This window comes from Channa argus, chromosome 17 (assembly GCF_033026475.1).
Source record: "Channa argus isolate prfri chromosome 17, Channa argus male v1.0, whole genome shotgun sequence".
In the NCBI taxonomy this organism is placed as follows: Eukaryota; Metazoa; Chordata; class Actinopteri; order Anabantiformes; family Channidae; genus Channa; species Channa argus.
The window spans coordinates 11,913,718-11,928,215 of NC_090213.1; the positions used below are offsets into that span (position 1 = coordinate 11,913,718).

A 14,498-nucleotide genomic window follows, 5' to 3' on the forward strand; every position below is an offset into this window, starting at 1 on the left:
CCACATTTTGCAGGAAAAACAGAAACTCTTAATTTTTTTTAAAATGACCTCCAGTTAACGTCAACCGTCTGAAGATTTAAAAAATTGCCTCAAAACACTGTCTCAATGGTTTAGGGTAGAATTATTATGATCTTTTAGGTAATGTCGCCCTGGAACTTTGAAATGGAAACAAACATTAATGAAAAGCTTTACTTACTGTCCACTGCCTCCAGTTAGCGAACGTTAGCTAACTCTGTCACAAAGCTGGTGAGTAACTGATGTAAAGCTCAATCCCACCTCCTTTCTCCTCATTTTCTTTTGGTGAACACCCAGTAAAAATGTTTTAGTGACAATAACAACTGCCCTGTTACAGGACGTCAGAATCCATGTCCATCGGCTCCAGACGTTGCTGTCTGCTTCCTGTGGAGAAACCTAAAGCTGCCAATCAGAGCGTAGCGTCAGGTCACCTGACTGTAAAACCTATGAAATAATAAAAATAATAATAATAATAATAAAAATACCCTTTAGTTCTATAGCACCTTTCATGTACAAGCGTCTCAAAGTGCTGTACAACAGTCACACGCCAGAAAATACCTATGAGCAGAAAACTTAAAAAACAATAAAACAAACAAACAAAAAAAAAACAATGGATAAGAAAGGAATAAAAGCAATAATAAAATAAAATGTACACCATAATGAAAGCAAAATAATAAGATGTACATAATAATAAAAGCAATATATCAGAAACAATAAATCATGCAGTAAAGGTGACAACCTGTCCTTAGCTGTAAGTGGAAGCGTATAAAAGGATTTTTGGTCAAATTTGAAAAGACTTTAGACAGTCAAATAGAGAGAGGAAGATTATTCCAAAGGAGGGGAGCACGACATGAAAAGGTCTTCAAACAGCTGATCGTTTCTTAACTCTGTGAATACACAATAGACGGGATGACTGACAGCGGAGGAGTCGAAATGGAACATATGGGATAAAAAGGTCAGATAGATATGCTGGTGATTTGCCTTAAAATTTTATAAATCAATTGAAGTACCTTAAAATCTGACCTGACTTTCATAGGAATGGAGTGATGTGAGGACAGGTGTAATGTGATTGAACTTCCTAGTTCTAGTAAGAATCCTCGGTGTTCTGGACCATCTGGAGATTTTTAATGCTCGGATTTGCCACCAGTAACTTTTTGTACAAACAAACACATGTGAAACATTTTCCTACAGTAACTATCTAACATGCTGTACAGACATCAATGTCAAGATGTCAGTTAGGCTCCATATACCTGAATGTCACCTCCAATCTCATATTCTGTCATTTCTGGGACTTGAGACTAGGAAAAATAGCTTTGTTTTGGCAACTTGGACGCAGCAGAAAACAGCTGTAACACTCCTCTTTGGCGTCAACACAATCAAATGCTTAATCACTTATCCAGCTGATGTGGTGCAGCACCAACCTTTGAAGTTGTATTTAAGTTCGACCTGTAACGCAAGTCTAACATTTACCATCAACGATCTACTGTTCTTACCGTCTTATCACTAACTTTGAAGAATTTGACATTGGTGACCAGCTTTACTAGCTGTCTGCAATTTGTTTCTGAATAGACAAAGTGCAGCTCCAGTTGCCTGCTGAAATAAGATACCCTGTTAAACCAAAGCAATTAACCTAAAGACACAAATAATTTGGTGGATTTGTATCATTGTGTCATTACAAGTTGCCCATTTAATTGGCACGTTGCAAAATGCTGTTCTAGGCAAAATTATTGGAGTTATTCAGCAAAGCTAAATCTGGATACACTGTACTGCATCTTCTAGTATGTAAAAATATGACAATCTCAGAAAAAATGAGAAACAGTCTGATGTCTGACAATCAATGAAATTAATCCCACTTTTATTTCAAAATCCTCACTTAAGGCATTTATGAGACACTGCATAAGGACAAAAATGGACACTTGAGCGATGTCAGTACTTATCAATGCCTTCAATGCTCCAATGTGTCCCAGCAAATTGGCGACCTGAAAATATTTTACTTGCATATAATAGTTATTAACAGATATTAAACTTCAATCACAGTCCCCAGTATTCTTCCCACGGTAACTAAATGGCACATTCAAAATAATAATAAACATTTCTATATATTAAAGTATGCACTATTAGCATTGTGTTGAAGCCACATTAGAAAAATAAAACAACTATTACATACTCACATGCCTACTAATAGTCATCTTATTTTCAAGTATAAAGAAAAACACAAACATGGGCTAATTTCACAGTCAACAATAAACAGTGATCAAAATGGAGATGATTTCATCTGCCTCAAAGAAGTTTCAAAACTGTATTAGTTACATAGAGCAAGTGTGTAGACATTTTGATCAACATGCTCTTTTGTAATTTTGTTAATCTGAAAGGTCAACGTTTTGTTTTCCCCCACATTTTATTCTTTAACCTTCCAAATTCCACTGTGTGCGTAGATTGTGCTTTAATAATTCAAAATTTGAGACTTTTCAAAATGCTTGACCATGGAATTTTAGGTTTAAAATGCAATGTTATTTTCTTTGCAAATACTTTAACATTCCAAATAGCATTTTATAATCCTGAGGGGTTTAACAAAACCTACAGTACAATTAAAGACAGAGGATAGGTTGTCTTTACCCAACTGATACAATTTATCAAGCTTTAAAAAAAAATTAAAGTCCTTTTAAATAGCATTTTGCTAGTAGCAGTATGTCAGATAATGCCTATTGTGAAGACATGTGATTACCAAAGCATGTGTCCAAATGCAAAAAAAGCACAATACCCATCCTTACTTAAAACTGCATTGTGTAGTGTTAGGGACATAATCTAGTAAATGCAGCATGTATTTGAAATTGTATTTATATTTACTGATTTTTGTCATTCATCAACCCAAAGGTAAACCTTTTCCTTCCTGTCCTGTAACTGATCAGTATGGAATGAAATAAATCAGTAAATACCTAACATTCAAGTCATGTACATTTAATTTTGGTACTTTTAAATAGTATTTACTATTACTAATACAATTTTATTTTGTAAAAAAACTGCACAGTGCAGTCCATTTACTCAGGCAAATATGTGCATTGGTTCCATGCACTGGAATTTGGTAGTGTTCTTTGCTCTAGATTGAAAAACCAGGTATGTTTTGTAGTTTGAGGGGAAATGAAATCTAATAAGTCTGAAACAGTATGACAATGTCTTGACACAAACAGTAACAGTAGAGTAGAAGACAAACTCTGAACAGACTTGTCCACCTTATTCCGAAAGGCATCAAAATATTCAGAACTGTTTTTCGTAGTTGTGCGATATTCTACAAATAAACAAATAGCAGCCTCTGAAGACGTCTGACAAAACACCAAAAGACAAACACACACTAAAACAATATATAGGCTCTGTGAAGATTAAAAAAAAATGTTGCTGGTAGCTTAGTTCTGCTGAGTTAAATTTTATACCATCTCAAGTTTGTAGCATGGGTGTATTGCCTGCCCTCCCTCCCGAGACATATACTGCATATCAACCCCTGTTTCTTTCCTGTGTGTTTGAACGCCAACTCCCATTCCTTTCCTTACATCTTCTTCTTCATCATTTGCAGTCATTGGTACTTTGACCCAGCCATCGGTGGCCAGGCCGTGTTTCTTCTGGTGTCTCTTGTAATTATCCCAGTGACCAGTAGTGTAGCCACACTCCTGACATTTGTACGGCTTCTCTCCAGTGTGCCGAAGCATGTGCCGCTTCAGGTTCATGCTCTGGTTGCAGCTGTAGCTGCACACAGCACACTGGAAGGGTTTGGCCCCTGAGTGCACCCGCTGGTGGCGTTTCAGATTGGCCAGGTTCCCACAGGCATAATCGCACAAATGGCACTTATAAGGTTTCTCGCCTGTGTGCACTCTGTGGTGGCGTTTGAGGTTGTCAAAGTGCGCTGAGGCATAGTCGCACTGTGGGCACTTGTACGGTTTCTCACCACTGTGAGTTTTCATGTGCCGTGCCAAGTGGTTCGGATAGTGCGTGAGAAAGGGGCATGCTGCACAGGTATACACCTTGTCGCTGCGTTCGCCAGGGCTGTTTGGAGAAGAAGAAGAGTCTTTCGTCAGCATTTCGAGGGTACACTTGGCACAAATCTGGGCTGAGGAGCCATCCTCATCTTCTAGGACAATGCCACACAGCCGACAAGTAAACGGGAAAAGTGAAGGGGGGAGAGCAGCACCATCTGCAATGCTCCCTCTGGTTGCATTGCTGCTGCCACTGTCTGTGTTCTCCAGCAAGGGGTGGCCAGGAGCTGGGTTAGAGGGTGGAATGGGTGGCGGCGATGCTCCCTTTAAACCGTCAAAGGCTGATAGGTAGTTATTGTTCTGGACACCCAAAGTCAGGTTTGACGTTGGCCTTGCAACCTCAGAAACTTCACAAAAAGATGAAATATAAGGTTACTCTAAATAATTGATTATGATGACTTACACAATAAAATAGTAGTTAGAGAGAAAAGGTAAATCATTTATATAACCATACATACCCTTGGCAGAAGCACCAGACTCTTCCCCAGCGGGTCTCTGTCCAGTCAAATGCCTTTTCAAACTGTTTTGACCACTTGCGTGTCGTGGTAAAGCATCTTGTCCCACTCCTGCAGAGGGCACATGCATACGCTGGTGCCTCTTGAGGTTACCAAGGGAGCTGCAGGCAAACCTGCAGCTGTCACATTTGTAGGGTTTTTCCCCGGTGTGAATGCGCAGGTGTCTCTGTAGGTTCACCAGCTGGGCTGATGCATAAGTACACAGGGGGCAGTTAAAGGGCTTCTCCCCATTGTGTGTCTTCATGTGCCGCTTTACATGGTTGGCGTAGCGTGAGGAGAAGCCACAGAGATGACATGAGTGCAGTTTGGGCAATTTGTCCTCAGTTGTCAGTGCTTTGTCCCCCAACTCGTTTCCCACCCCTTCATCATCAAGCTGTGAATGGGAACCTGAGCGAATGCCGCTGATGCCTTCATAGGTCGAACAGAAGTCTGTACTTTTGGCTTCCCTGGAGGATTTACAGCACCTAAGGCAGTACGGACCAACAAGGTCTATGCCAGGTCCCAGAGGCTCATCACGGAGCTGGCCACAGCCCCTACAGGACAGGTAGGGAGGAAAACTAGCCTCCGATTGGGTCGCTCTGCCCTCCTCTTCCCTCCCGTTGTCAGTTGTGCTGCGAGAGTTATCGGTTTCACTTTCCATGCTGAGCTGGCTGTAGGTAGGACTCTCTTCATCACCCAGAGGATACACCGAGAAACCAATCTCAGCAGCTACTTCTGTACAGGGCATGACAATCATAACATTGAGACACAATTTAGTCTCGGTGGATGACAAAGTAGAGCACATTTGTACTACTATTTATTTAATTTACATGTGACAAGCTGTTTATCTATAAGTGCCCTCTCTCTAATATGGAGTATAAAACCATATACAATCAGGTAATCTCCCTCAGATGCAGAATGTGTAGGAGATCTCAGTGCTGAGTACAGTAATATGACCAAATATAGAGAGCAGATGTAAAACAGGAATCTGAAACATTAAGAAAACATTACAACAACAGCAAAAAAAAAAAAAAACTGACATCTTGGCAAATAATTCAATCACTAAACCTGTGATTATTTAACAAAATAAATTGAATGAATTGAAATGAAATGAAGCCATCATTGGTAATTTGATATTACAGAGGAGGTATGGGATTGGCTGAGAGGTGTGTGGTGACTGGAGACAAACTCAAAATTAAAAATTAAGACTTTTACACCAACAAAGGCAGACTATTTTATAGTTAAACATGGCTGTAAGACACCTAAAAGCACAGTACCTTCTAAAAAAAAAAATCACACTGAATGATGAAAATGCTCAAAACCATCTGACAAATAGAAAACAGAACACAACCAGCAATACACACAAGTTATTGAAAATGTATCACACTAAAAACGGTAACTAAGCGGTAAGACTCTTTCTCTTCAGGAAAAAAGAAAGACGAACACTGGAGGTGATACTCACCGTTCTACCAGCAAGGTCAACTGCAATTTAGTTGTTGTTATGTCACTTGAGGTTTTTAGATAACAAAAAGACACAGAAGAAAATTAATTTCCCAAAGGGTAGAAAGAAAAACTTCCAAGACTTCAAAACACAGCACTTGCCAGCTTCAGTCAGTTCTCCAGAAAGCGAACAAGCCAGACAAAACACACCTTCCTTCAGAGATGCCGAGGCAGAATGTGAGGAGAGAGTCAAGGCTGCCCTTTTATCCTGCCCCGTGGAAACCCTTGTGGGTGATTACCAACCCTAATGATAATGATGATGACTATAATGGTGAGGCTGCTGCTGCTGATGATGATGGTAATGATGATGAGGGTTGATGATGATGATGATGATGAGGGGGAAATGATAATGGCAGTGAGGTAGTTTGAGCAGAAGCAGAGGCAGCAGATGATGATGATGATGGTGATGATGATGACGAATAAATGCCTTCTTATAATGATGTTCTTGATGGTAATGGTCCCATTTTTATGACCCTTATATAATAATGGTGTCTCAGCTCCTTTCACTACTTTTCCATTTTTCAGAGCAATCTCTCTGACAAAGAACCATACTGGGAAATATGAGCTGGTACTTCAATTTCTTTCACGGTTGCAGATGGGCTACACTTCATCACTTAGAAACAAACAACAAAAACCTACAAGTCCTCTTTCATTCCAAGTAAAAGTAGTTTAAACTGTGAAATGTACTATATTGTGATTCTCACATTCCCTTTGCATAGTGTAATTAACAGACACATTCACCAAATATCAGATGTAATCGAAATATACAGAAAACTGATATACACAAGCAGCTGAATAAACAATATTTATGGTGAGCATTTTTTTCATGTTAGCAACCATAAGCTGGTGAAACACAGCTAGCTTTTCCCTTTAATCACAATCTTAGCACTGACCATGATTGTACATCATGCACATATGCTATTATTACAGCAACAACAAATGGCACTGCATTATCTACTGATGAAATATTAAAGGCTTCCACACCTAATCATAAATAAAGGCATTACAAACCTGAGAACTTTTCCAGGCCTAGAATTTTGTTGTCATGATCATGATCATCAAACTCAAGGTCTTGTCCCAGAAGAAAGTCTGTGTCTAAGGTGAGTGTTCCTGGAGCTTCAATGGCTACACCATCTTCAGAATCCACTACATTCACAGAAAGTATTTAATCAGCAACATTAAATGACTACTACAACTTCTCTACAAGTTATAATCAGGGCAATTTATTAATTATTTGGAAAAATACTTCACTGCTGAAGATTAACTCTCACTGCACTGATACATAAAGCAGACTGTTATTGAGTTAAAACATTTCAACCAGCAGAATTGCCTGTAGCTTGATGGGAATAATGTACTGGAGAAAAAAAAACATTTGTGTATATTTTAACAAATGTTAAGAGCAAATATTAAAACTTCAATAAGATAAAAGTAAAGCATAAAATCAAAAATAGCTATGCAGAAATAAAACTGCCAAGGAAATAAAACTGTTTAGGTCATCAGTAATTAGTCTGTATTTCTTCTAAAAAAAAAACAAACATTTTAAATCAACAATCCATTTGTTTAACTGCAGCTGTTAAGGTGAAAGGTCAGATATATTGTAAGGACTTTTCTAATTTACTGCTTTACAAAGAACAAACAACACTGTATATACAAAATATGAACTGCTAAAAGTTGACAGATGGAGCTCTTTTACTGCAGTTACAGCTAATGAGGCCTAAAATACTAACTTGGTCTCTCATCAAACAGCTGTCTCTCTTCAGAAAACAACTTTTAGGCCAACTCAAGGACATTGTTGCTCAGCAGTCTTTTCTGGCTTTATTACCCACCCTATGCTACCATCTACTGGTCATTATAGTAGGTGACTTAATGACAGACAAGTATATTATAAGTGAGTAGGATGTCTTTTAAATAAATCTGCACCTTAATTTAGATCAATTTAATGACATTTAATGGGTTGAAGAATTACTTGCTTAAAGTGGTTATAAAAAAATCGAAACACATTAACAAAGTGAGTCAGTGCAAATGGCAGTGATGATCACATCTCCTTAGCTAGCATGACTTTTTAGTGGGTTTGTCAAATAAATACATATACAGTCTTTCTCTGAAGTATGACGGCTTGAGTATCTATGCATAGTGAGAAGATCAAGCGTTATTAGTGGGGGCTACAACAGCTTAAGTTCTATATAAAGCTCTTTGTTACAACAAAGTCAGTGGGTCATTGTTGATTCTACCAGCTATGCTTGGTGTCCAGATCTAGGGGGACACACATGGTAATCATAGTTCAAAGTTTAAATGGTGTCGCTGTCAGAAACAACCCTATGACTACTTACACTTGACTGGCTGTGGATTCTGTTGTTTTTTTCTTGGCATCTTCCAGTTAGCCTCTCTCTTTTTTGTGATGTCTTCTTGCAGACTTCCCCAACCATCAGCTCATTCTTATGCTTTTGGAAGAAATCCTTAAGTATTTCTATAGACACAAAATGCAAGACACATACATCTCGAGATTTAAGGAATAAATCAGCATTAATTACATAGGAGAGTTTATGTCAGTATGATGGAAGGGCTGCAGCTACAGTAGCTGTCAATTAGTAGGCTAAATATTTTGAAATATTTAAATATATATTTTTTAGTACATTTAATGCTCACGGTGACATTCTTGAACTGTTTCTACTCTGACCAAAATTTCAAAACCCTAGAAAGATAGACTATAGAAGACTACAAAAGCAGCAAATACTGATCCCTGAAACCTGAGGAAAGTGAACTTAAAATAAAGACTTACAATTATTGCAGATTTATTTCTTTTTTGTTTTTTGTTAGTTTTTGCTAGGTTATCTAAACCCAATTTGAGCTTCACAGTCTCCCTACAAAAAGAGGAACAAATATTTCACTAACCATAATCCATTTAATCTACAAACATTTAAAGATGGACAACAGAGTGACACATGTGAGGCTGTGACTGTGTCATGAAAACAGTAAATAACAGACTGTTACACAGCTAATCTAGTAATTTTGTTGTATCACGGGGGGATTTTCATACTTCACGTCTTTTAACCCGTGTATCTACATAAAACTAAGCCAATTAAATGCCACATAAATCAAAGAGTCTAATGCTGATCTGTATACTACGAAGCCAGATAAAGGAGGATATTCGTGTAGTTAATTAACAAACTTAGCCACCATTATAATCTGATACACATGCGTTAAGTAAATTCTCTACGTCTCTATGTTGTCAAGTTACATAACACGAATGACATGCGAGTCTACGGTCTCGTGTTTGTATTGTGTAAACAATCAAAAACTACACTTTCATATAGCCTAACCAACCACCAAGCTAATTTAGCAAAAAGGGCTAACGAAGCAGAAACATGTCCTAGCTTACAGCTAATGTTATCACTGCACAACAGGACGCTTGAGCAACATTTGTAAAAAACAAAAACAAAGTGACGTCTCGTAACCTGACGAGTGGTTTTTCAAATCGCATCCTCAACAGCACGTAGTAATGAGTGACAAGTGCCACCTTCAGTAAAACAAAAAAATAGCTGTGGCTAAAACGTTAACCTACGGCTAAATTAGCCGTGCAGCTAATGTCAGCTTCACTAGTTAGCCATCAGGCTAACTTACCTATAACACAAAAATATTCCTGTCGGTGGAGAAACGTTTTATCGTCTGTATATACGCCATTAGAGGTGAAGCGCTGTTCTTCAACTGAACAACGTCTGGAGATCCGCCATTTCTTCAAGAGCTGCGGTGACAAAGAAAGGCAATTAATGGTATTTTTCATAACTTAATTGATTTTCAGAGTCGCCTTTCCTCCAGCAGCAGCAACAATAACAAGACTTCCGGCCGAAATCCTTCAGAATAAAACCGTCATTGCCTCTTTTAGGGTTAGGGTTAATGTTATTAACCCTTAACATTAAACTCAGCAGAAAACATCAAACACTTTGTTAGACTTAATTTATGCATTTATTTAGCGGGGACTACAAGATTAAAATAATTTAAAGGTGTCTGATTTACAATGTTTACAAAGACTGCATTTTGCAATTTTAAAATCATATATTTTCATAAGTAGAAATTGCTCATGTTTGTGGACTATGGTAAATTACAGCTCACACACGTGTTTTTGTTTTTTGTTTTTTTTTCTATTTTAACACGTTTCTACCTTTTAAGACAGAACATCATGTGCTAGTGAAGTTAAGGAAAATTTGTCATGTTTTTAACAATACACGTTTAATTTGGTTATGTATTTATATGTTCGTACTTCTTATGCGACTTTGTTCTTGTGATGATATATCATGAAATATGTCATAGTTTTTTTTGCAAACGTTTTAAATTAGCTGCAGTTGTAAAAAGCTACCTGAGATAACCACAATGAGATAGTAAATTACAACATTTTAAAGATTTTTGAAATTGCTCTGGATTTTCTGCTTTTATCATGAAGGTCTTAGGCGTTTACCGTACGTTGCATAGTTGCTGACAAGCTGCATCTTGGTTCAATTGAATACATTTTGTTAGGTGTTTCCGTTCGCGAAAATAATTTCCGGTTACTGTCCTCACTGCATGATTATATTTGTAGTTCATTTAGGCAATAACTGAAACATCCCTATTATAATAATCATCATTGCTGGGTACAATTGCAGGTCCAACCCTTTATGTGTTTGTGTGTGTTTATGTGTGCGCTTTATAAAATATTAAAGGCCCCCATCGTTGTAAACCAACATGTGCACACGCACACAAGCTGCATTAATAGGGCTTAACTTAAAACCAGTCTAACCTAAAAAAAAATATAAGTTGTATAGGCTAAATTCTACATTTAACGTTTCCAACGACGTATGAGTTCTAGGCTCTCTGAAGTGAGTTTAGCTGGAACCAATGTCACAACCTTTCATAAACGCCTGCCTATTAAATTGATTAAAGAACAATCGCGTAAAGGCACCATGTAGTTGTGGGGTTAAACATAAAAACATTATGACCTTTGTGATTTCATCGGAATGAGCATTTATGAATAGGAGATTTGCGTCATCTCATTGGTTCCTGTCACTGCAGTGTACCACCCCTCAGGCCGCCGCGCCTCAAAGCCATCCGTCTGCTGCTGTGGAGGGTGGGAATGCTCTCACCAGCGCGTATCTCCTCCCATCGACTCTCCCTCGGACTTTTATCCAACCTCTATGCAGCTCTATTTCTCGCTCAGATATGTTTTCTGTGCAGCAGTAACGAGGAGCAGACAGGAGGAAGATTTCCGTGCTACTGTTTGCTCCTCAAGGGGAGGAGGAGCCAGTTGTTGATTGTGCGCTGCAAGGAAAAGGCGCCGCACACAGAGGTAAGATGCCGTTTACGTAACAGATGTTATTGTGTGTTTTATCTGCCGCCTGGGCTCATTTTTTCAATGCGCATTGAGACGAATTCAGTGCTATTATTATTCATGTTCATAAAGGCTACATAGAGGTGAAGGTGAATGCGAATACATAGCCTATTAAACATGCCACTCCCTGCCATAGCACTGATGCCCTGAAGAGACCCCCTTCTTGAAATTATTAAAAATGGGGCTGAGGAATTGTGTAACATTTTTTTTAAAATAATTATGGAATCCCTGTCTTTGATTTGACGGATTTAAAACCTTTAATTTACACTTGCCTTTACAATTTATAGCTTCCGGCCTGCTCATATGTTCAGTGAAATAATAGACTGAATAATACTTATTTCATGTAGGCTATAACGTTAAAACGAATGGATAAGTGCGTTTTAAATTAAATAGATCTGTCGCATTGTTATGAAATTCCATATAAATATAAGCTCAAGTAATATCATGTCTCATACATAATCCCTTATATTGTTATATGCATGTCATAAAGTTGTCTGCTTGCTAGCAAAAGTCAATAAACTCAATTTTGAGCACCACATGCTACAGAAACTGAATGTTTTGTTCAGGGATGCCGCGCAGTGCAAGAGTAAATGTGGGCAGGCTGAGGTCACACTCTGAAACCCGCATTGCTGATGTGGGCTTGTGTCCAGTGAACAGATCTTTTAAAAGGTGGTATCATCAAGTTTCCCTCAATTGAGGTAGAGTCAATATCTAGTTCAAGTCTGGTTGCCTTTTTTTCATCCACTGACTGCATAGCAACAGCTTGATAAAAAGTGAAAAAAAGTCTCCAAACTGAGGAGTTAATATGTTTGTAATTATTTGGTTCACCCAGAGAACTAAATCCAGAAAAATATACTTTCTTCCCTGCTTGGCATTTCAAAACGCTGTTGGGCAGATGTTGATTGTGTAATAATCCCATCTGTCATTGATATTTCATGTAGAGGAGTGCAATGGGCTATGTGCAATCCCTTGGGAAGTCAGAAAAACTGTACTTTCATTAACGTCATGGCTGCTTATTTGCGTTGTGGTTTCAATGTAAAGAGGTCAGATTTAATCTCAAATATGTTTGACTCAAAGCCAAACATCTGTGCAGGTCAAATGTGTTGGTCTGCCATCGCTTCCTCAAAGGTCATGTAAGAATTACAAGATACAGATCAAACACAGATTAATCAAAACCAGAACAGCAGTGTAGTTTCCTGAGTCAAACTTCAAAACCATTGTATCATCCATTTGTAATCATGTTTGTTTGAACTTTCCTCCCAGAGACCAAGATGAGATGACCCCACGGACATCATCAGGGTTATTTTTTCAGATTGTGCAAAATATTATACAATTTGCTAGTGCAAAAAAGCTAGCTTTTGTGTAAAAATTGGTGTGTGGGCCCTTTAAAACTTTTTTAGCTGTATTATTTTTCATTTGATGCATGCTGTCTTTGTTGTCTGAGAAATGTGTCAATCAAGATGCTGAATCTGGTCAGAATATAAGAAAATGCGACCTTGGTCAAAGCCTTTGTATCTTATGTAATAATAATTTTTCTTTTGCCTGGAAATAAATTAGAAATGAGGGGTTGCTCCTGTGAAATCAAGCTCAGATATGTGGTTAACACTTTTGCTTATGAGCAATGTTTTAGTTAACAACATCCATTTTTCTTGTTATTTTTTTCGCTTGCTATAAAATCTACTGTGAGGTGCTTTAGCAGGCCATTATGTTAAAGTCACACTGCGGAGACATATGTGATTTATGGCACCTTTCCTTCCTACATTGTGAATGACAGAATTAATAATGATAGCATCTATACAGTAAATTATCATTATAATATAAATTCATTGGGCAAGTAAAAAAGACACAAGCTGAATAAATGTGTTTTCAAACACATTCGGCAGTTATAAAGGAAAACCCCTACAGGAAAAAAATACCAATAACTATTCTACAAAGAATTTGTCTTTCAGGACTAAATTGCGCTATTTTTTTTCTGAACATTCTGCGGTGGGGCCTATTTCAACATGATGGATATTTTACCTTTGCCGCCGGTGTGGCTAGTTACAGTACCTCTGAGAAATGCGCTCTCTCCAGTTCTCATACACATCTGAGCAAATATGACACGTTGCTTAATGTAAACAGTCATTCAAGGTAATTCAATCTAATACTAATTTACAATTTCCACATGAAATGAGGCTAAGTTATTTTTTCTGTGACACAGAAGGAAACTTCTTGGACAGATTTTGTATTTTTCTTTAATTCTCTGTATTTGCTCGAGACACTTTAAGAATTTGTGTAAATGCGGTTTTATTGGATTGTTTATTCCCTGTGGCCAAGAGCTGTCTAGATAGTGAGTGAGTCAAGCAAGAAACATCAAGGTGAGTGTAAAGAGGATAGGTCAAAAGTGTCATTGGCTTCAGGAGCATTTCACAGTTCACTGTATACTGACACACTCACACACACACACACAAACAGGTTACACTCATTCAAGAAGAAAAACATTAAGCTGTAATAGGCGTCTGTGATCCGTCTTTCTGAGCAGCATCTGCATCCTTCTTCGTGTCATTAATTATGTCCCCTCATCTGTCTGAGGGGCATTAAAGAGCAGAGCACACTTCCACTTTAACTTAACCCTCCCACTCTTATCATTGAATATACTGAGAGAGGTCATAATGATTGCTTAACATAATCATTCTGAGGAATGAACATCACACCTCTGATATGTATGATCATCATCATTTTTTTCACCTTTTATTCTGGATATTTTATTTGTTAGTGTGAATTGCACAGATACTGTAACATAGTATCTCACTGTAGTTGCACTTTCTAATTGATGGAGTGAATGCCATTAACTTTTTAACCCAGGCTATGGTTTTCCCATATTATTTGAAGCAAAGCCTAAGTCATATACTGTATGAAGACAATACTTTTGCTTGGTACACCACTTTAGTAAATCTACGACATCTTAATCGAGGTAAAATGTAAAAAAGTAAGCTAAATTATTGGTGCTAAACTGTCTGGTGGATAATCAGGCTTCTGTAAAATAATGTTTTTCCCAGTGTTTGGTAGCTACACTAACTATCTAAACAAAATGTCTTCAGATGGCTGACGTTTTGTGGGTCACTA

At 37.8% G+C, this 14,498-nt stretch overlaps 2 protein-coding genes across 12 annotated transcripts in view; one reads left to right on the forward strand and one right to left on the reverse strand.

The window, feature by feature from the left end:
- Positions 1 to 11,143, reverse strand: part of znf513a (zinc finger protein 513a) — a 12,603-nt gene extending 1,460 nt beyond the window's left edge. Inside the window, exons 1-6 of one of the 2 annotated variants that reach the window (XM_067481527.1) lie at positions 11,005 to 11,143; positions 9,656 to 9,776; positions 8,365 to 8,501; positions 7,046 to 7,180; positions 4,499 to 5,269; positions 197 to 4,387 (exon numbers count right to left, since the gene is read on the reverse strand). In XM_067481527.1, coding sequence (XP_067337628.1) covers positions 3,438 to 4,387; positions 4,499 to 5,269; positions 7,046 to 7,180; positions 8,365 to 8,404 — 1,896 coding nt within the window. In that variant the 5' untranslated portion in view covers positions 8,405 to 8,501; positions 9,656 to 9,776; positions 11,005 to 11,143 and the 3' untranslated portion in view covers positions 197 to 3,437. The other variant, XM_067481528.1, reaches the window with a different exon arrangement.
- si:ch211-278j3.3 (E3 ubiquitin-protein ligase RNF19A) overlaps positions 11,130 to 14,498 on the forward strand; it is a 19,095-nt gene continuing 15,726 nt past the window's right edge. For all 10 annotated transcript variants that reach the window (XM_067481518.1, XM_067481521.1, XM_067481523.1 and 7 more), the window contains exon 1: positions 11,130 to 11,351. The gene's annotated coding sequence lies outside the window, so the exon portion shown is untranslated. The remainder of the gene's footprint in view (positions 11,352 to 14,498) is intronic.